The 23393-nt window shown below is 32.0% G+C and overlaps 1 protein-coding gene across 2 annotated transcripts; it reads right to left on the bottom strand.

Annotated features, from left to right (window-relative positions):
* Positions 1 to 21802, bottom strand: LOC136232761 (beta-glucosidase 46-like). 2 transcript variants are annotated; one of them, XM_066022153.1, is made up of 12 exons: positions 21611 to 21802; positions 20696 to 20762; positions 18220 to 18278; positions 11405 to 11480; positions 11225 to 11299; positions 10926 to 11013; positions 8429 to 8681; positions 4867 to 4982; positions 3686 to 3941; positions 2160 to 2262; positions 890 to 998; positions 1 to 425 (listed from the first exon to the last, which is right to left on the bottom strand). In XM_066022153.1, the coding sequence occupies exons 1-12, from the start codon at positions 21743 to 21745 to the stop codon at positions 236 to 238; spliced, it is 1527 nt and encodes a 508-aa protein (XP_065878225.1). In that variant the 5' UTR covers positions 21746 to 21802; the 3' UTR covers positions 1 to 235. The 2 variants fall into 2 exon arrangements, with proteins under 2 accessions (XP_065878225.1, XP_065878226.1); XM_066022154.1 differs by lacking the exons at positions 18220 to 18278; positions 20696 to 20762; positions 21611 to 21802 and adding an exon at positions 13818 to 13937.
* Positions 21803 to 23393: the final 1591 nt, after the last annotated feature.

The following is a 23393-nucleotide window of genomic DNA, read 5'->3' as shown; positions in this document are numbered from 1 at the left end:
TCACAAAATTATAATTTTATTGCATAGGAAAGAAACCTCTTTATAACATTGGCCAATTAGAGGCGAATAGTCCTATTAAAACCAGGTAGTGCCGAATATCCACAAGATCGGTACCAGTTACAAAATCCCTATCTATTATAACACTGGCCCATTATTAGAGCCAATGAGTCCTATTGAAATCGGGTTACACACGAAATTGGTACCCAATAACATTGACATTATGGTCGAGAAGTTCTCACATGTTGGATTTTGATATCGTATGCTTAACAATGAATTCTTTGAACCAAGTTGCTGATAATTTTGGAGTTCTCTCAAGTGTGGCATAGTCAACATAGTGAATTCCGAATCTCTGTGTATAACCTTTTCTCCACTCAAAATTATCAAGCAACGACCATAAGAAGTATCCTCTTACATCTGCTCCGTTCCTGATCAAATTTTACGGGTGTTAAAACAATTGTAAATTCATAATTACGATCTATATATTCCACATGATTATATATGATATAAGTGAAAAAAAAAATTATGGCACATAATTCATATTGGAGTGGCCGTTTTTGTAATCTCACTGTAGTGTTGGGTTGTAAGCAAAAGAATGGACATTTCATCAAAAACTATGATTATGATTGTTGGAGTAGCTTTTATTATTTATATATATTATATAAAGGCACGTCGAGCCAGGTTTGGCTCGGATGTTTGTGACAAATTGATCCCAAACTCAATTCACTTCATGTGTAGGTTCGGACCAGGACAAACCTAATATCAAATAAGTATATCCAAACCTAACCCATGAAAGATGAACTATACGGGTTAGCGGATCCATGAATTTTAGGAATCAATAAGTTCTTTAAGCCAAGGGGTATGATGTATTCAACCATTGTTTTATACTCACCTTATTACAGTTGTTAACGAGTCCAAATAGCCGGATAGGTACTCTACCCTTGTCACATCGTGGATAGCTTCTTTAATGCCGAGCTTCGGATTGTTCGCCTGGCCACATCCTACAATCACGGTGGATAGAGTGAAACATGAAAATAAGTTGTAACGAGAATAGGAAAATACGCCACGAAACACGCATGGTTTAAGTAGTTAAGTTACTAGATCAACTTAACCATTAAATTAGGATTTGAAATTTGGAGATGAGAATACAATTATGAATAAACAGTTGCGTTCACATGGACCCTGATGACCACGTAAATTTTGTCATTCACCGTCAGATCTAGACGGATTAAATATAAGCCTTAGGATGTTTTGAATCTCCACCTTAGAATTTTAATCCGTCTAGATCTAACGGTGAATGACCAAATTTACGTGGTCATCAGGGTCTATTTGAACGTAACTATATGAATAAATACTTGGTGGGAGAGCTTTGACTCCCGAGAAGGACCTACACAGCCTGAATCTGGATTAGTCTGGGTGTTGGTCTAGAATACCGAATGGTAGAATCAAAATAAAAATAAGGTTTAATATCTTTGCAGCCCCCTCAAGTTGTTCTAATACTGCAACTGACCCTCGAACTTAGACTTGTAACAACTAACTCCCCCAACTTGCTTATTTGGAACAAATAACTCCTAAACCCAAAAAAACATTCAACATAATATTACATCAGAAATAAAAGATTTCAAAATTTCGGTTGCTACATCTAATTAATCTACCGATACATTAAGGAAAAGGAAAAAAAAACTCCTGAAATAACCTATTTAAGGGGTTATTTGTTTCAAATAAGCAAGTTGAGGGGGTTAGTCGTCACAAGTCTAAGTTCGGGAGGTCAGTTGCAATATTGGAACAACTTGAAGGAGCTTGGAAGGTATTAAGCCTAAAAATAAAAGTAAAGAATCACACGAGTGCAAATTTGACACTAGACTCTTGTGCTTATTGTCAAGAAACCATTTGAACCAACAACTTAAGTTAATATGTAAAAGTCAACAATATCTTTTATTATTATCCTTGACACATAGCTCTAGGTGTGAATAGCCTTTGGGCTTGGACCCTGTACAACAACGGTTCATAATTCCATTAATAAATGGAGTTGTAAAGATTTGAACTCTCAATCATTTGATTTAAAAGACTCTGATACCATATTAATAAATCATTTGACTTTAAAGTTCAAGCTGATTGTTAAGATCCAATTGATAACTTTTATTATAATCTCTATCGCTTACCATTTTCTGTAATGATCATTGGTATATTGTTGTATCTGTCTTTGATATAAGTCACTATCTTCTCTATTCCCTCTGGGTAATTGAATAGCCAGTCCACTTCAGTCTACACGTAGAGAGAGAAAAAACTTAAGCATTCTTCAAATATGTAAACATAACTAAAATTTGGAATCTGTTTCACGAAAGTCATTTAACTTTATTTTCTTTCAATAAAATTAACTCAATGAAAAGTTGGTGTGACATAGAAGACAATCAAATATGCTAATTATATCATGTTTGACATGTTTGACTTTTATAGTTGATGTGCAACCAGACAATTGTTAAAGAAAGATGCCCTTATCCCATGTGGCGCTTAGTTGGGATTCAGTCAATTGTCTTTTGTACGAATGCAACATTCTAATGAGTTTTTATAAAATAACTTCGTCTTATATATATATATAAAAAATCATTGAAAAATTGACGTGATACAAAAAAAAAAAAAAAAACAAATGAGTTTATATATGTCAAATATATGCCAAGTAGGCACTATGTTGGATATATGTCTGGCTTTTATAGTTGATGTGGCAGTCATGTATGGGTAAATTACACCTATGGTTTTAAACTTTGTACTTATTTTCATTATGGTCCATGAACTTCAAAACCGAACATTATGGTTCTTAAGCTTTGAACTTTACTAACATAGTGACCTTTTTACTATTGACCAAGTCAAAATGATTGATGACAATCTCAAAATGGAAAACTCCAATAGTTAATGTTGTTTAGAACCACATTTCTCATGTAACTGTTTTCGATTTTCCAAATCACTATTTTTAGAGCTTTCTCTTTCTAAATAACTACTTTCTCCCTTCTAATCAAACAACATCTAAATGACTTCAAAACTTAAAAGTTGAAAACTGAAAGGTTCTTAGAATATCATTACTAGCATCTCTAAAAATAGAGAGTTGCTTGCTATTTGAGTGACCATCTTGATCACCGATAAAATGACCATTTCATATGTTAGTAAAGTGCAAAGTTCAAGAGCGATAATGTCCGGTGAAGTTCAGGAGCCATGATGAGAGTAACATAAAAGTTGAGAGTAAATGGGTGTAATTTGCGCGCCATGTATGTGCCACAAAAAGTTTAAAAAATCATATCCATATCCTACATGGCGCTTCTTTGGGATATAATCAACCGTCCTTTGTGCGAAGCCAACATTCGAGTGAGTTTTTATAAAATCACTTCAACTTATTTGTTTACAAAAACTCACCGAAAAGTTGATATAAGACAGAAGACAATTAACTATATGTCAACTAAGCGCCATGTTAGATATGTCTGACTTTTATAGTTGTTGTGATAGCCATGTGTGCAAAAAAGAAAAAAATACATCCTTATTCCACCTGGCACACTAAGTTGGATACGGTCAACTGTCTTCCGTGCCAAGTCAACATTCCAATAAGTTTTTATCAGAATGAATCTATTTAAATCAAATATGAAATTCAATAACTTTTGTGAAACAAACGCTAAATGATTGTCAGTGGATGAGTACGTACAGGTTGACCGATGGGAACTCCGTTTTTCTGTTGAGTTTGTAGATAGAAACCTTCAGTCTTGGAGATTCCTCTTCCATTTTCACACAAAGAATATAAGCAATCTTGGGCATAGAAACTAGTATAATGGTTAATGCCAATAAAATCCAATCCTGTCTTCAATTTCTCCTTATCATTCTCTGAAAATTCAGGTAAAATTTCACCCAGAATTTCAACCATTTCTCTAGGATATTTCCCCAAAATTATTGGATCCAAGAACCTGCATTTTTCATTATTAAGTTTATTTCAATATCTCACCATTTGAATAAATTGAATGGTTAATTTCAAATAAAACCCGATGGTTTCACATTCTTTTTTTAGATCCATACTCGTGGTTAGTAAAATTTTAATTTTTCCAAATTTGGCTGATAATGACTTCAAAATGAAAATTTTCAAAGAATTAAATTATATTTTAAGCAACTTTAATTCTTCAACTTTTTAGGTTTGAAATCATTTTTGGGTTGTTTTTTATGAGAGAAAATTAATGTTTAGCGAGAGAAAACTCCAAAATTGATGATTTTAAAAAATAAAAAAGGCCTAATACACAAATAATCTCCTGAACTTGTCTAAATGTTGCAACTACCCCCTCCAACTTTCAATTGTAACAATTTACCCCTTAAACTTATCCATTTGTAAAACATAACTCCAAATTGGGAATTTTTTTACCCCATACTTGAAGGAACCGTAAAAACGTTTTCCCGGATTCGTATCACGTCAAAAATCTGATTATCACACTCCACGAGCGTTGCAGCTTTTGTATTTCACGTGTTTGATCAATTGCAGTCCATATTAGCAATTTGGGGTTACTTTTACAATTAGACAAGTTTGGGAGGTTATGTTTTACAATTGGACAAGTTTGAGAGGTAAGTTGTTACAATTGAAAGTTCGGGGGGAGGGGGAGTTGCAACAGTTGGACAAGTTCAGAGGGTTATTTGTGTATTAGGCCAATAAAAAATGTGGTTCCATAGTAAATATGATACTAAACAAATTTAATTCTTGAAAATTTTCATTTTGAGATCGTTACCTGCGAGATTTGACAAAATGAAAATTTTCCAACCACATACCGATATGCAAAAAACGTGAAACACGGGATTTTATTTGAAATTAACCCTAAATTGAAAAAAACATTAGGATAAGAAATGAACCAGTTGGAGAAGAAGGCTTGAGCTCTTTCAGAAGCTAACTTGTCTTCTGTGGAATTGCTTATGGGTTCAAACCAAGGGCAATGCATGACTATCCCAATGCTGCCTCCTTGCTCTTCCTGGTTTAAATGCTAATCTAGTAAGTATAAAAGGTTACGTTGCCTCAAATTACCCTCTAGCCAATTTCTCAAATCCTATAAATATTGGCAACTCATACTTTATATCCTAAAAAAACGTGATAAAAGGAAAAACGGGAAAAACATTAATGAATGAAAAAAAATATGAAAACACAGAAAATGTGAATAACATGAAAATGTTACAAAACACAAAACACTAAAAAATGTGAAAAAAAAACGCAAAAACATGAAAAAACACAAAAACATGAATCACACGAAAAGTGACAAAACATAAAAAATAAAAAAATCTGAAAAATCTGAAAAATAAAAAACATGATAAAACGTGAAAAATGGGAAAAACACAAACACAACATGAAAACGTGAGAAAACGCAAAATAAATAAATATGAAAACCTGAAAAAACGGGAAGAAGTGACAAAATGGAAAAAATACAAAACGTGAAAAACACGATAATGTGAAGATGAGGAAAAATAGAAACAAATGAAAAACGTGAAACACCGCGAAAAAAACACAAATATGAATAGCATGAAAAAACACGAAAAAACGTGAAAATATGAAAAAGACACGAAAACGTGAACAAATGCGAAAACCACAAAAAAAAAACGAAAAAAGACAAAAACATGAATAATACGAAAAAGTGCTAAGGATGTTTTTTGACTTATAAAACTAGTTATTCCAACATATTTCATTCTTTTAACCAAACATAGGAATATATATTTTTAAGGAATAACTATTATATTCTCTACTATTCTATTCCTAATAAATAACTATTCTATTTCATTCCGTGAACCAAACGACACCTTAGTATATTAATTTTAAGTGCTAAGGTAGTTATCAAACAATCGTTAAGTATAAATTTTCCTTACTGACAATAATTGGTTCTCACGCAAAAGACCATCACTAAAAGTGTTTTATAAATGTGATGATAAAATTTTATAATATTTTTTTTTTTGTGATAATAAATATGTTGTTACACTAGTATTAATTGTTACAACATTTATTATAATTGAAAAGTAAAATATTGTTACAGATATAAAATGTTGTCACATATTATCTTTTAGATCTATGATGGTTATTGAAAAAGAACAAATTTTGACCTAACATACGAAGTCGTCCGTTGTTGAACCTAATGTTATATGTATGGAGCAAAAACTAGTTTCTATTTGTTGTGTCATTAGTTAAGCCTACGATTGAACAATTTTTAACAGTAGATCTAAATTTATTCGTCCCCAATAACCATCAAGCTAAACAATATAATTTTTTTTTAGTTATGGCCAATGTTAATGTCTGAATTATGGAATCAGATCCTCTCCTGTTCACCAAAAATAGGAGAGAGCCTGTTTAATTAATCCACACCCTTCATTAAATTTGTAGGGTTGAGATTTTAAATAACTATATAATTAACTAGTCTTTTGTTTTAAAAAGATAAAAAATTAACAGCCCTCATTATAAGTGAAATAGATTTACCATCACCCTCACTCATCCCTTCTCCATTAAATTAAAGGTAAATAATTATAAAGACCATATATTTTTATATAATATAATATTTAGTCCTTTTATTTTTAAAAATAATTATATAGTCCTTTATTTTTTATTTTTATTTTTATTAACTTCTTAGGCCTTACGCAAGTTAATGGTCAAACTATACTAAATAAATTTTAGGATAATTAATTTATTAGTCCTTGTATCTTAAAAAATACACAGTAAAGTCACTAACATTTTTCTCAATGAACTGTTTAGTCCTTTCGTCTGTTTGTTAGATTTTTTACCGTTTATGAATTTGGAAATGACTAATTTACCCTTTACTATTAATCAGTCAAATGCAATTCACACCTCTGTGTCTTTCTCTCACAACTTGCGCTCACAAAAAAAATGGAAAATGAATTGAATCCCTAACTCATAATCGAATCACTCATGCTCACTCTTCCTGTTTGAATTGAAAGTAGAGGGTAGTTAAGGCATTACATTTTTATTTTAAATAGATTTTGACTCAAATCCAAATTGACTAACAAAATCTTCATGAGAGTCTGATGGTAGGGACTAAACAGTTCATCGAGAAAAAAAGTTAGTGACCTTACCATGTGCTTTTTAATATATAGGGAGTAAACAATGTGTTATGTCAAAATATAGGGACTAATAAATTAATTACCCTAAATTTTAAAATACTGAAATTACCCTTTACTCTATGTTTTAATAAAGGTCAGGGTGTAAAAATACCTCTAACATTTTGGGTTAGGAGCAATTTTACCCCTAACGTCTAAAATGGTACAATTTTAAAATTGTACCATTTTAGATATTAGGGATAAAATTGTTCTTGACCAAAAATATTAGAGGTATTTTTGCATCTTAACTCTTGTTAAAACATAGAGTACTGTTGACTTGCATAAGGATTAATGAGTTAAAAAAACAAAAAATAAAAGACTGTATAATTATTTCTTAAAATAAAAAGACTAAGATCACTATTCAGTTGCCACTTGAGAGAGAAAGACCTCCTTTTCTCTAGATCTGCAGCTCTCCTCCTCCGCCTCCTATTTCTTTCTTTCTTTCTTCCTTCTCCTCCACCCCTACTTAACACTGATTGTCCTCTTGTTTGCCTCCTTTTTGCTACTATCTAGTTGAGGAGGAGGAAGGAAGCTTGTCTTCCTTCTTCCTCCTCCCACCGTCTTTGTTTTTCTTTTTTCGTAGTTATTTTCTTTTTATTTGTGTCAGTTTTTAGTTGGATCCTATATATTTCATTGTGTCTCTAAATCCGTTTGAACTGCATCTGGGTGTTAATCTTTCTGTTTTTGTAACCTTTTCTGGTTTAGCAAGGACAGGTAGATCTTATCCGTAGATCACTGGATCTACGTGGTTGCGAAAGAAAGGACTTAGATCCGAAGGTTCAGAAGGGTTCAAATGCTGAAGATTGGACTATAGTTGCTGTACGGCGAATTTGGAGTTACGATCTATATATGTTTCCAATGTTGTTGATGTTTAATGTTCCTTTAATGGCTTTTCTTGCTTTTAATAATCATTTTCTTGCTTTTAATAGTCATTTTCTTGCCCTAGTGGTCTATGTATTATATTAGGCGCAGCCTATATGTATGTAAGGTATTGTTCCTTACTGGTATCATTTGTACTTGAAATGTTATGATTCAATGAAATATTAGCTTTACTATAAAAAAAAATAAAAGGACTAAGTAGTATATTATATAAAAATATAGGTCTTATAATTATTTACACATAATTAAATAGAGAAAATGGGTGAGGGTGATGTTTCCGGTCAATTTTTTCACTTATAATGAGAGCTGCTAATTTTTTACCTTTTTAAAATAAAAGACTAGTTAATTATAAACCCTTCAAATTTAATAAAAGGTGTAGATTAATTAAACAGATCCTCTCCTGTTTTTGGTGAACAGGAGAGGATCCGATTCCCTGAATTATTAATACCTGGTATTTGGTTTTGTAAATTTGAACTGCAGTTGCATGTGCCAAGATTATGTTATGTGCTGCTACAAAAGGTTCCTCGTCTGAATTTCCTTGGGTACAATTTCCGAAAGAGCTTGAGCAGCGAGATGGAGGGAAATAGCCTGTACGATAACCAAACATAACTTGATAGTTTGGTTCATTGAAAGTGGTCCAGAACTTAACCCTGTCTCCAAAATACTTAAAACAAATGTCTGCATAATAACCAAAATCCTTCCTGATACATAAAACAATAAAATAATTAGCTAATATCTAGTTATTTATCGATAATAGTAAACAGTAGATATAAATTGTTGGGAAAAGATATACGTTTAACCCTATAGATATTAGGGGAGAGTGGATTTAGCATCCATGTAAAAAACATTTGTTCAAGACTCATCTTTCAGACTACTTCAATGACATCAGAGATAGAGATGGGGGGAGATAGCTAACCCAACCTCAATGTAGCTATGAACCAATCTCCGTTACTTTTTCACTATTATTGAGAGCGATATTAACTTAAGCATAAGAGTGCTTACATTGGGCAATGTCCATCTCCTCTATTTTGCATGAAATCGCTTGAGAGACAGATGTCATTTTATATCAATCACATCAGTAAATTGCTCAATTTATCAAAGACTAACATTAACAGATAGTGTGTATCATTGAATGAAGGGGCAGTCTTACCCAACTAATTTGGAAGTGTCATAGCGTAGGCATTCAAACTCGCCTTCTTCACAATCTTGAATGGAACATATTTTTGGATTGGAGCTTGCTGCTTGATGCACTTGCTAGCCTTTCCTTGCTCAAATTCACAATAACCTCATCACCAACTTGAAATTGCAAATTTGTATGATGCTCATCACTTTTAACTTTAAATTTCGCTTTCTTCTCCTCAATTGTAGCTTTAACCTCCACATGCACTCGTTGAATCTTTTCGGTAGTCACATTATGCTCGTAACCCTTAGGAATGTTCACCAAATGAAACATATGAGGGACTTTGGTATACATAAGCTCAAAGGGTGATTTCTCGGTATGTGAATGTGATCCTATTAATGCAACCACAAAGTTATGTCTTCAGATTGCTTTGCATAGAATTCTCAAGGTGTTACTGAAGATCATGTTTAACACTTATGTTTGGATGTCTCTTTGGGGATGGGTGGTGGTACTCAACTTCAAAGATGAAAAAATATAGCCCAAAGATTCCTCCAAAAGTTACTAAAAGAAAATTAGTATCATAATTGAAAATAATGTTTTTAGGAAACTCATGTAGTCGCACAATCTCCTGAAAGAAAAGTTTTACAATAGTAGCAACATTGTTGGTCTTCTAGTATGGAAAAATGTGTCCCATTTTGGAGAACCATCAACCACCACAAAAATAGAATCTATACCCATGTGATTCCTAGCTCCAATACAAAATCCATGGAAAGATCCTTTCATATAGTTTATAGAACCAGCATGGCATATTGAGCATGCCCCTTGGTGATTTAACACACATAACCTATCTCCATCAAGTATGCTATATCCCTCATGATCTTAGCCCAATCATACAAAGAACTGACGACATGTATCTACCAAAATTTCTGGACAAACTCCCTTCATGTAAGTCCTAAATCACTATTTCTGAAAGGTGAGAAAAATGGAATCCATTTCATCAAATACCTATCAAGAAAATAGTAGTCAACCTCACCTTCTTGATGAGAACACTTTGCCCACACACTTGCAAATTTGGGACCTTCCAACTCATTTGGTGCATCCCGATAACATTCTTGACCCTTTTCCATTAGGTTCTTATCCTTATCATTCTTCCCTTCTTGAAAAGATTTGAACTCGTTCAAGTCGGATACACCTCATGGAAATCACACAAACAACTCGGTCTAATTCTTTTAAGCTTAATAATAAATAAGGCATGATAATAGTTATTATTATTATTATTATTATGTTTTATACACCTCCACGCGAAAAGCTCTTGGGCTTAAAGCATGTGAACATATACATCTTACAATTTCTCAAAATTTCATAAAGAAATGGAGTTGCCTAAGATTTGAACCATCGACCACGGTTTAAGCGAATTTGATATACCATATAAATGGATAAAATACATTTATGGCCTCTGAACTATGACACTACAACACTATGGCTCTTATACTTCATTTGATGATAGAAATACTTGAGCTTTACATTATTTAACATTAAAGTCCAAATTAAAGAAAACCCGTTAAAATATCAACAAATTATAAGCTAGAAAGCTTGAGGGTTTTTATGTTATGAAATGAAATTAACAACTATAATCTTAGTAGTGCAGTTTAGGGGCCATGGATATATTTTACCCTTGTATAATAAATGCCTAACTCATCCCATAGGTACATCTAAAAGTATGATTACTTCACATATATAAAAAAGTTTATATGGTTTCCTAATTAGCCAATTTGAGATATCTAACAAGAATCAAGAGAATTGTTCGAGAAAATTGGTTACTTACTGAGATTTTGAACTTAGAAAGCCATTGTATCTATTCTCCAGTTCTTGAGGCAAATCAAAGTGAGTTAGTGTTATAAATGGTTGGATCCCTGAAAAGGGTGAGAATATTTTTATTTTTTAAGTAGTGCTTTCCATGTTTAAGGATACAAATTGTTTAGTTATAATTATACTGATTCAAATAGGTTTGAAACTGTTCAGATCATACTACGTCATTAATTATTGACATGACATGATCTGAACAATCCCAAACGATTTTGGTCTGGGACAACAATAGAAAGTCTAGATAAGAAGGAATTAAACCTTTGAGGAGGAGAGCATTTATGAGCTCATTATAGTAGTGGATACCAGCCATATTGACATCTCCAAATCTCCCTTCTGTTTGAAGATAGCAACAAATATTTATATTAAGCTTTCATCTCTGGTTTAACTTTTTTTTTTTTATCACAAAATGTATCGATGAAGTTCATGAAAAAATCTTACTAGGTAAAATTCTTGCCCATGATATTGAAAACCTGTAGCTGTTGACTCCTAGTGAGACCATTAGATTTATATCTTCCTGTTTACAACATGTAAACATAGAATACGTTGACTTAGAAAATTAACGCCATTCTAGTTAAAATCATGGTAGATATGTTTTTATAGCTGTATGATAGAAACGTAAAAGTCATATTTGTGTCACATCACACATCAAAAGCCGTAAAAAAACATTAAAAAATGACATCATTGTCCGATGTGATCCTTAGCTGGCATATAATTAATTGTCTTTTTTGAGACATCATTCTAGTGAGTGTTTATATAAAATTTACCGGAATAATTTATTAAAATTAAATGTAAACTTGTGTGATTTTATTGAAATAAAACAAACTTATTGACTTCTTTAAAATAGACTTTTAAACTGATGCAATCCTCAATGTAATTTACCACACAATTTCACTAATGTTGGCATGAAAAGTTGAACAATCATTATTCCGACATCTTGTATTGTTAATTTCAGGTTTAGATATGAAAATTTCATTATCGGAATATATCTTCAAGAAGAAGGAAAATAGAAAGAAATGTGACACTTAGTAATTTAAAAATGGGATAAGGTGTAAAATGAAAGGATTACGGTCTCAACTAAACTTTTACTAATGGAGAAGAGAAGCTGATAAAGAGGATAGAGACAGTGTAGTTACAACAAAAGAATAATATATAATCTAATTCAAATACAGATATTTACTTAACAAATAAAAGATATTATCTTAACTTAATACTTACTAAGTTAAAGATCACTTTGTTGACTGATTCTTATTGATGTGGTCGGGTAATTAAGAAATTGTGTTTTGGAAAAAGGTTTTGTGAAAATGTCAACCATCTCATCAAGTGTTGGAATATAAGAGACTTTGAGTTCATTGTTTGCAACTTTATCCCGAATAAAGTGAAAATCACATTGTATGTTAAATATGTTACTCTTAAATTCTCATATAGTAACATTGGTAGACAATGTGAATAGTTTCTGTTTTCCTTGAGTAAAGTGCGCATCCATAAAAACTCAGATGCTAGACAGCTAGCGCCCGATATTCTGCTTCCATCGACGACATTGAGATAGTTCATTGTTTGTTGGATCGCCAAGACACTAATTTTGGATCAAGAAAGACAGCAAAACCCGATGTGGATTTCTGGTCATCATGGTTATGCCCCAATCAGCGTTTGTAAACCTAATGATAGTAAGTGACTACCCTTTCCGAAAGATGATGCCATGTGTTGGGGTCGACTGAAGATAACAGAGTATCCTTTTTATTGCCTTCCATTGCTTAACGGTGGGACAATCCATATATTTGTTGAAACACCTTTCCACATGATTTTGATTGGACAAAATTATTTAAGTAATGATAAAAATATTCTAAACACATTAAATTTAATATGCTTTGATTTATTACACTAATGTATTTGTTCAATGTTGAGTTTAATTGTGCATAAGACATTGAGATTAAAAAGCCCAAAGGCCCATAAAGTGGAAGTCAAGCCCAAGTCAACACATCAACACCATTCGGCTTAAAAGTTCAAAACGAAGCCGTATCAACCAAAACGACGACTCAGCAAGAGAAGGATCGAGAAGCCTTCGTGGCAAAAGCTTCAAGGAGAAGCTGCTGAGTTGGACGACAAAGAAGTCTGGACAGCGGTAGGAAATGTTCAACTTCTAGACAAAGTATTTCTACTTTGGGAAAAGATCAGAAGGCGCAGAAAGCTGTCTCATGGACTTTTCCTTAAATGGCGAAACATTCTGCCGAAGACTGACGAAGACAGAAGATGCAAGAATTCTATTTCCCTCCAACGGTTATTTCGAAATTCGAAATGACCAGGTGCCTCAAGTGTCACTATATAAAGGCCATCCATTTGCTTCAATCAACACACAACTTCAAGTTGTCGAAACGCTGACCAAATTCATACTCGAAGATTCTGTGAGAAAAGCAAAGCAAATACCTTACACCAATTTCCATATTTTGTGTAAAAGTCTAGAGTGATTTCCAATCATCTAAAGTGTTTTAGCAATCGTTGTTTAGGACAAACACTTTATCATTTCTAGAAGAATAGAAAAGAGAGGCTGAGTACTCGGTTATAGTACTCAGCATAGATATAGGAGTAAGTAGAGGTATAGAGGAAGGTACTCTTGTTATACTTAGCTTCTATTTGTAAAAGGTTTGATGCTCTACCTTTAAAGAGCTTAGTAGAGAATTCAAAAAGCTCGGAACGTGTTCCGGGGACAGGACGTAGGCGGAGAGGCCGAACCTGGATAAATCTGCTGAGTAATATCTTTCTAACCCTTAAACTCCTTTGATATATATTGCTTGCTTGAAAACTGAGTAAGTAAAGAAGTCACGCCGAGTAGTGTGCATTGAGTAGGTTTAATTACCCGATTGAAAGTTTGTTCATATTATAAACCTGGTTGTTGATGGCATCCCTTGGCAACCCAACATGCCTTGTAATGGTCAACAAACACATCCGCATTTATCTTCACACGAAACACCTATCTGCATCCAATAACATTTATTGCATTAGAATATGGTACAAGCTCCCATGTACCATTGTTAATCCATTTGTTGTATTCGACACGCATCTCTCTCCATTCTTGCTATAACAAGTTGATGCATCAATATTTTCCATTGCATTGTGTGCTTTAAGCTTTAATGTCCCATTTTATGACCGTGTGATCATTGTGTGGGTTTTGGTTATAACATGGGCTGCTGTGGGAATTCACTAGGGTTGTGTGGTTGCTATTTCATTGTGTATTTCAGTGGGGGATGATGTTTCATACAGGAGTGCGGAATTGGCTGGCTGATCGGACTGTGATGCATTAGGGGTTGTGATTGGATTTGTGGCTGAATGTATAGGATATCTAGAAAAATCAATGACAAATGATATAGGAGGCTGATTGACGGGTTGGGAAGTAGCAGGTAGGATGTACGACACAACTATAGTAGGGGCTGATGTTGTTTGTGGTGCTGGGATGGAAATTAAAGGTTCGATGATTAAAGGAAAAACTATTGGTGTAGTAGGACTTGACTAAACTGTAATGGACTCATAGCATGCTTCACGATCTAACTCTTGATAAGGAAACACATGTCCATTAAACACAAGATGGCATGAGATGAAAATCTTATTTGTAAGTAAATTAAAACATTTATAGCCTTTGTGAACTTTGTTATAGTGTACCTAAGAAAAACACACTTTTGTTTTGTGAACAAGGTAATAATTTATGAGAATTATAAAGACGTACCATGGAAACCATAGACAATTAAAGGGACAAAACATGGAATAATCATGAGTTAAATCAAATAGTTTCTCATAAGGTGTGAAAATTAATACTTGAAGCTAGGGTGAGCATGGTCCGGTTTGGTCCAAAAACCGAACCAAACCGAATTGGACCGAACCAAATTACCTCTATTTTTTAGGACCAAACCAAACCAAATTATAATTCGGTTTGATCTGGATTGAACCAAATTATTTCGGTCCGGTCCGGTTTGGTTCATGTTTGGACCAAACAAAGCACTAGAAACCTACAATTACTTGTACCTTCACTAACTAAACAATTATATAAAGAAAATAATCATATAATTAGTTTTTCTTTTGTATATATAATTAGATGAGAGAGAGAAAACATGTTTAATTGTTTTTTCTTTTCTATATATAATTAGTTAATTAATTTAAAACCTTAAAACTTAAGAGTAGTACATATTATATTTTGGTTTGGTTTTGTTCGGTTTTAGACCGGACCAAACCGAACCGAACCGAAAACCAAACTAGCTTAAAAATTAGGATCGAACCAAATCAAAATATAATTCGGTCCGGTTTGGTCCGGTTTTTTCGGTCTTTGAGTTTTCGATTCGGTTCTGCTCACCCCTACTTGAAGCAGTAATATGATTAATGACATATACTGCACATTCAAATGCATATGTCCAAAAAGTATTAGGCATTTTTGTGCGATGTAAAAGTGACAAGCCTGTTTCAACAATGCTGATGCTTAGGTTCAACACAACCATTTTGTTATGGTGTATATGAACAAGAGACTCAATGATTAATGTCATTGATTGATAAAATATTCGGCAAAGACTTGGAATTCTCCAGCCCAATCTGACTGAAATGTTTTTATAGGATGTTGGAAATGCTTTTCAACAATTGTTCGAAATTTAATAAATACATTCATAACTTCAGACATGTTTTAACAAAGAACATCCATGAGAATTTTCTAAAGTGATCATAGAAAAGGACATAATTTTGAAATTTATCATATGATGCAACAGGTGCAGGACTCCAAACATCGGAGCAAATTAAATCCAAGGGACCAGATGCAACAAAATTGGATTATGGAAAAGGTAAATGATGTGATTTGCTAACACAACAAGAATCACACAATGAATCTTTATTATCATTAAATGGAATTTTATTCAATGACAATGCTTTCTTAACAACTTGCAAATTAGCATGTCCTAGTCTAGCATGCCATAAGGAAAGTGACTCATGATAATCTAGAGTTTTGGGAGGCAAGGATTGTGGAATTGATAAGGTGTAGAGGGCATTCTTATTCGGTCCCTGGTGAATTTCTTTCTTTGTCTTCAAATCCTTCAAAACAAAATAGTTAGCAAAGAACTCACTTGAAATAGGACTAGATCGAGTTAAAGATGAAACATATAATAGATTATTAGCTGTTTTTAGAACATGTAAAATATCACGAAATTGAATTGAAGCATCAAGAGAAATATTGGCTTTTGAATGACCAATATGAGAGATGGGAATAGTATTGCTATTACCTACTGTATCATTTTCTGGGTCCAAAATATTTTGAATGAACAGATAGATTTCCTAGATCAGCAGTAAGATGATGATGGAGTTCAATAACCAGTCAGCTGAGCTTGAATGAGAGGTAGTTGCCATGGTGGATGCGGGTTTGAAGCTGTTTATGAAGTTACGATTGAGTTTTGGCAGCAGAAACTGTCTAGCAATATGGACATCCCTTTTACAGTTATGGGAGGTCAAAGTGCTCACATCAAAAGGAGGAGTGGTGGTGAAATTTTTTCGCTTGAAATTCTGCATGTAAGAGTTTCCATGACCATGATTTGTGTTGAATCGACCTCGTCCCACATTATTGTGAGATGCAAAATTAAGAGAGGGTGTAAACGACTGAAGTGCAGTGTCTCGTGCCAATTGTCATTCTTCACTTAATAGAAGTCTAGTGAGATCATCAAAGGACATCAATTCCATTCGAGCCTTAAGGGCATGACCAAATGGTCTATAAGATTACCGAGCCCATCTAAAATTGCTTCAACAAGATCATCTTCTAAGATGGGGCTTTGAAGTGCAGTTAGTTGATCACTGATGTGTTTTTCATTTTGGAGATAGAAGGAGATGGAGTCATTATCACACTTCAAATTATTAAACATGTGTTTCAAATCACGTATTTATGATCGAGAGTCAGTGGAATATGCCTTCACTAATTTTGTCCATGCAACAAGTATTGTCTCTTTACCAACAATTTGAGGTAAGACGTTGCTTGGGAAGGAGTTAATTTTCCAGCTAAGGACATATTGATTCTTTCGTTCCCAGATTCTGTAAGCCGGATTAACAGCTTCGATGAGCAGCTCCCTGATGGGAGACATTTTGGTTACATCAATATGATGTGTCAACCCGTGTCCTCTTAAAATTGGCATTATCTAAGTTTTCCAGAGCATACGTACTATGAAAAGATTAATGTCTCAAGGAGGATACATATAATGTAGTTACAACACAGTAATAATATCTAATCTAATTCAAATACAAATACAAATATTTACTTAACAAATAAAAGATAATATCTTAACTTTTTTTTTAAAAGTTGTGTGCAATGCACTTACATTAAACAAAGGAAAATTACATCAAAGATGAAGAAAAACCATCAAAGATGAAGAAAAACCCTTAACCCACCCCCACCCGGATGTGATTCGAACCCATGACCTCTAGAGTCATAGGTAAGCTCTCAACCAACAAGCTAAGAGCTTCACCACAGATAATATCTTAACATAATATTTACTAAGTCAAAAATTAGTTTGTCGACTGATTCTTATTGATGTGGCCGGCCTCCCTATCATAAAGTACCTCTAACGTGACGAAGCAATTTTATCCTAATATTATAAATGAAATAAAATTATACCCTTAACTAAGTTGGACCAATTTTATTTAGGTTAATACAACAAAAGTTCTTTGAACTTGTCCAAAAAGTTACATGGTGTCTGGTTAGCTCTCTTAACTTGCTTAAAATAACGTATTGGTCATTTGAATTTGTTCAAATTGACCTATTGAACCTCTGAACTTGTTTACAATGATCCATTTGCCTCATGAACTTGTTTAAAGTGATATACATTGCAATTTGTCTAAATCTGAAAAAGAAAATCAAAACTTAAAAAATAAAGGTCTAATTCGTGATTCTAAGTCTTTAAAACAAATTAAATTTTTGTTTTGTACATTTTTATGGGATTTTTTTGTAGATTTAGAGACTTAATCATGACACTTTAAGTAAGTTTAAGGAGCTAATGAGACACAATATAAGTTCATGGGATCAATCAAACTTTTTGGACAAATTTAGGGACAACTGACATATTAAGCCTTTTATTTATAACTACAATTATACTTTACATAGTCAAAAATCTCGTTATTTTCACTACACACGACACAATTATACTTATAACATTTATAAGTTGGATCAATTTTATTCCTAACGGTACAATCTCATTGTATCCTATTATCACTAATTAATTAATAAATTAAGAAATTTAAAGAAATACCCGATATTGATGATACTGGTCCACTGCAACATCTCCAGTGCTTCCATCAATTATTTTCCCTGAAAACAGAAAAAAGGGCTGTAATCTCAGCTTTCATGAAGCTAAATTATTAGCATTATCAGTATCTGAATACTTCAATAGTTTTGAATAATAAGTCTCTTTTGCCAAATCCTGATATTGCCATACGGTGTCGTATCATTAGTGCAAATACCTGATTAAATTTAAGGGCAAAGTATGAAAAAAATGCTTGTGGTTTATCTTATTTGCAAATAAAGATCCGTGGTTTAAAAGTTTACAAATAGAGGTATGTGGTATGCTTTTTTTACAAAACAAGGTATTTAGAATTAAACTTTGGTCATCTCCAACCCATTACGCTATCTCTATCTCTATCTCCATTTTCTATTTTCTAAACATCAAATCTTATTTTTTCTCCAACCCACTACACCATTTATTACACTAAAAATAATATTCTCCACTTTATTCTATTTTACATAACACTTTTATATATTTTTTACATATATTATTATTATCATCAATAATCTATATTAAAAAAAATTAATTCAAAAATTAATTAAAAAATAAAAAAACAATATTATTTAATTTTAAATCATTAATAATGTATTTAACTATAAAATATAAAATGAAAAAAAATTAAATAATATTTAAATAAATTAAATAATTCATAAAACATAATTTGAATTAAAATAATAAATATAATAAATAAATATATTTATATTAAATTATTGATTCCCACCAAAATAAATTTTGGTGGAATTGGTTGATTTTGCATTTCTATGCCAAAATGGCATAGAGATTTAGTGGTGGATCGAGAAGTCAACCACCACTAAAAAGCATTTCCAACCCTCACATGAGGGTTGGAGATGTTCTAAGTAATCAATGACAATAATAACATTTTTAATTTTTTTTAATTACATTTATTTATTAACAAAACACAGATCCCAAAATCAAATTGCAACTGTGTAAAATGAACTTAAATATCAATTTAATTCATAAACGACCATATTAGTAAAAAACGTAAAATTCCACCATATTATTTATTATTTCGATTTAGAAAGTTGTTTTTTTCGAGGGTTATGTTTTGTTGATATGTAAGTATAATTTTTGTTAAAATAAAAATATCTTTGTTTGTAATTAGAACTTAAATGTGTAATTGTAATACTTTGTTTTGTAAATAAAACACACCATAGACCTTTATTTGTGAACTTTTATACCACATGCATCTGTTTGCAAATTGGGCAAACCACAAGCATTTTTTTCGTACTTCTCCCTAAATTTAAATTACTAGCATTATTAATCAGTTGGGACCAATTTAACACGTTGAGTATATATATATATATATAATTTTTTGTTTTTCTAAATTAAACTTGCCTAATTTTGTTAGCGTATATATACATATTATAATTTGAGTGGTCGAGAATCAGTTTTATATAGTAGTATAAAACTTTCCAAAATTAAACTATATTTTAATTACAAAAGTAAGATTGAGTGGTTTTTCAACAAAATTAGGAATATTTATTGTCTATTATATACTAATCAAAGTTGGATTTTATAATTAAATATAAACTTAGTAATTTAATTTTTTTTGATTAAAAGCGGAACTTAGTAATTTAATTAACTACATGAACTTTAATATGTAGGAAACATGGTCTGATACCATCCATAGTGGATAGTCTCAACGACCGTAAGGGGCCGAGACCATCCATGATAGGGATGGTTCCGGTGGCCGGGCCCTAACCCCTCCAGGCACCCTCTGTCTCCGCCTATGGTCATCACTGGAGTTTGGAGTTGGCTTCGTTAAGCCTATTTTACTTCATTTTCTTTCAATAAAATCATTGAATTTTACACTTGATGTAAATACTTACCCGAATGTTGACGTGGCAAAAAAAAGGTTATATATATATATATATATATATATATATATATATATATATGTCATGTGGTTTTACCGATTTGCATATAAGTATCTTTGGGTTTTTTTTTTTTGGCAAACGCAATTTGGTGGTTTGTAAAAAATTTACATTTGGGTTCACTTTGTCAGAAGTTGGCCGATAACGATATCGAAATGAAAATTTTCAACTGTTAAATGCTAAGTAATTTTAATTCTTCAACTTTTTAGATTTGAAGTCATTTAGGTGTTTTTTTTTATCAGAAAGAAAGTTAATGTTTAAAGAGAGAAAATTTTAAAAATAATGATTTCGAAAAATTAAAAATATGGTTTCATACTAAATATGATACTAAACAACTTTAATTTTTTAAAATTTTCATTTTGAAGTCGTTAACGGTCAAATTTCGCAAAGTAAAAAAATACAAAATTTTATAAATTATAGAATTATGTTTGCAAAGAAAAATAACACAGATATTCATCTATAAATCCGTGTAACCACAAAGTATATACTTGGAAAAGCACATATGAAATCCAGGGATTAATGAAATAGGAAGAAAGAGTTATGCTTGCCTGGAATGTGGCTAAAAACATCCCAGTTGCTCAAACCTTTACCATCACTCAAGTAAGCACCTTCATACTGAAAATATAAACATAATAAAAAAAAATTAATTTAATTATTATGAAAGATAATCGAATATGTCCAGTGACGGAGGGAGAGGGTGCACCGGAGTCCATTGCACGAAAATGCCTATGAGCGACAAATTAAAAAATAAGTTAATTAGAAGTAGATGTTATGTGGTTTTGCCCGATTTGTGATATATTTTGTTTTGCAAACACAATTATGTGGTTCATAAAATTTTGTATTTTTTTTACTTTATCAAATTTGGGTGATAACGATCTCAAAATGAAATTTTTCAAGAATTAAAAATCTTTAATATCATATTTACTATATAACCATATTTTTAATTTTTTAAAATCATTATTTTTTCGAGTTTTCTCTTTCTAAACATTAATTCTCTCATGAGAAGGATACCTAAATGACATCAAACCTAAAATATTGAAGAATTAAAGTTGCTTAAAATATTATTTAAGTCTTAAAATTTTTCACTTTGAGATCCTTACCGGTCAAATTCTAACAACATAAACCCAAATACAAAATTTTACAAACTACAGTGTTGGATTCCTGAAAAAAATAACACAGCTACCCATCTCCAAATTAGCGAAACCACGTGACATCTACTTATAATTAACTCTTAAATTTTTTTTTTTTTGGATGTTTTTACCAAGTTCAAAGGAGCTTTCCAACGAACAGTTCCTCTCTGACCCTTCTAAATCCATCTCTGGCCACCAGAATCCATCATGAGAGATGGTTCTAAACGGCCCTTCTCCCGAAAAAGAGGGTCTTGTAGCACTCCAAGACCCTCTTTCCTGACTCGGCCACTGGATATATAAACAAAAGAAGAGAAGAGTAGAAGAGGAAAAAACCTGGTAAGAAGAGGAGGCTGTTCCAAACAGGAAATTTGGAGGAAATGCTGAATCCAGATGAGATGATTCAGACAAATTAAGCAGCAAGATTGCCTCTAAAACAACTACAACTCCATAAAACCATAGAATACCCATCCTATGTTAATGAAATGCAGATTTTCTCTGCAATTATACTTTAATATAGGAAAAGATGGAAATATCATATTAAATAAAAAAAAGTCATAGTAGATATAAAGCTTATACATTATTTCCTTTTTTAGTAGAGAGATTAGTTGTTAGAATCTCACAGTCTGGCCATTTCTGCCTATTATATAATAATTCTAGGCTAAATTACACCCATAGCCACTGAACTTTACCAATTTTAATATTGTAGTCACTGAACTTCAATTTTTAACCGTATGACTATTGAACTTTACATTTTTTTAATACGGGTGACCACTCAACGCCTCAAAACGACTGTTGACAGCCTCAAAATAAAATATTTGAAGAATTAGTGATATTGTAAGGAACTTTAATTCTTGAAAATTTTCGTTTTGAAGTCATTTAAGTGTTGTTTGGTTAGAAGATAGAGGTCTTATTTGGTAAAGAGCTTTTTGGGCTAAAATTAGAGGTTTGAGCCACTTTAAATATTTTGACACGAGTCAAACCTCTAATAGTGGTGTTTGGTGGAGAGAAGTTTGAAAAAGCTTATTGGGTCTAAAAAAAACTAATTTTAAAAAGACTCACTTTAGGAGTTTATTCAATTAGCTTATTGCTCCATCTCTTTTGGAGCACAATTTTACTCCTAACTACTACTATTTAACGTAAAATAAATGTTTTATCATTTCATTATTTGTCATTTGCACAAACAGTTATTAGCAATTAACTAAGTTTTACCAAACAAGTTTACATAATTCACTAGTCAAATCAGCTAACCAAAAAGGTAATGAGCTAACAGCTAATGTGATAATCTATCATCTAACATCTATTTGCCAAACAATGCTAACATCTATTTGTCAAACAGCGCTAGAGTAAATTTTTAGAGGGAGAAAGCTCCAAAAATAGTGATTTTGAAAAATAAAAAATGTGGTTTCATAATAAATTCTGTTCTGAACAACTTTAATTCTTGAATATTTTCATTTTGAGATTGTTAACGGTCATTTTGATGAGTTAGTTAAAGTTGAGTGGGCACTTATGTTAAAAAGTGTAAAGTTCAGTGGTCATACCATTAAGAACTAAAGTTCAGTAGCCACAATGTTAAAATGGATAAAGTTTCAGTGGCCATTGGTGTAATTTACCCAATAATAATTATAGCTCCTAAAGTAATATTATTATTATATCTTTGTTTTCTCCTTTTTTTTTTTCTTTTTGTTTTATTATTTAATTGGCTAAACATTTCACCTCCTATGCTTAAGCAAAATTGATTGTTTGGCGATATACTTAAATTAGGCAAAGTTCAAAATCATGTATGTTATTACTTCAATTATCAGAAATTAAACAGAAATATCATAAATTTTAAATTCTTCACTAGAAAGTCATCATCATCTAATCTTGGATTCACCTAATTTAGGGGTGTATGTGATCGGTTCATCAGTTAATTAGGATTAATTCGATCGGTTAACTATTTGATCGATTTTTAAAAAATGATAATCATACACTAGTCCTTTAAATTTAGTTAACCACTTATCCGTTAACCAATACATATATTTCTTAAAAATGTCTCGTATATAACAAGTCATAAAAAAAATTGTCATGTAGAAAATATAATTTTTATGTGGCAAAATTTTGATCGAAAAAATTGTTT

This window comes from Euphorbia lathyris, chromosome 6 (assembly GCF_963576675.1).
Source record: "Euphorbia lathyris chromosome 6, ddEupLath1.1, whole genome shotgun sequence".
Lineage (NCBI taxonomy): Eukaryota > Viridiplantae > Streptophyta > Magnoliopsida > Malpighiales > Euphorbiaceae > Euphorbia > Euphorbia lathyris.
This window is presented reverse-complemented; position numbering and strand designations above follow the sequence as displayed.

Bases quoted from the DNA above. Each gene is read 5' to 3' on its own strand.
- LOC136232761 (XM_066022153.1), bottom strand. From the start codon at position 21,745: ATGGGTATTCTATGGTTTTATGGAGTTGTAGTTGTTTTAGAGGCAATC. The intron at 20,763-21,610 runs GTTTTTTCCTCT...TTATATTTTCAG, and splicing joins CAGCCTCCTCTTCTTACCAG to TATGAAGGTGCTTACTTGAG. The intron at 18,279-20,695 runs GCAAGCATAACT...TTCTGTTTTCAG, and splicing joins TGTTTTTAGCCACATTCCAG to GGAAAATAATTGATGGAAGC.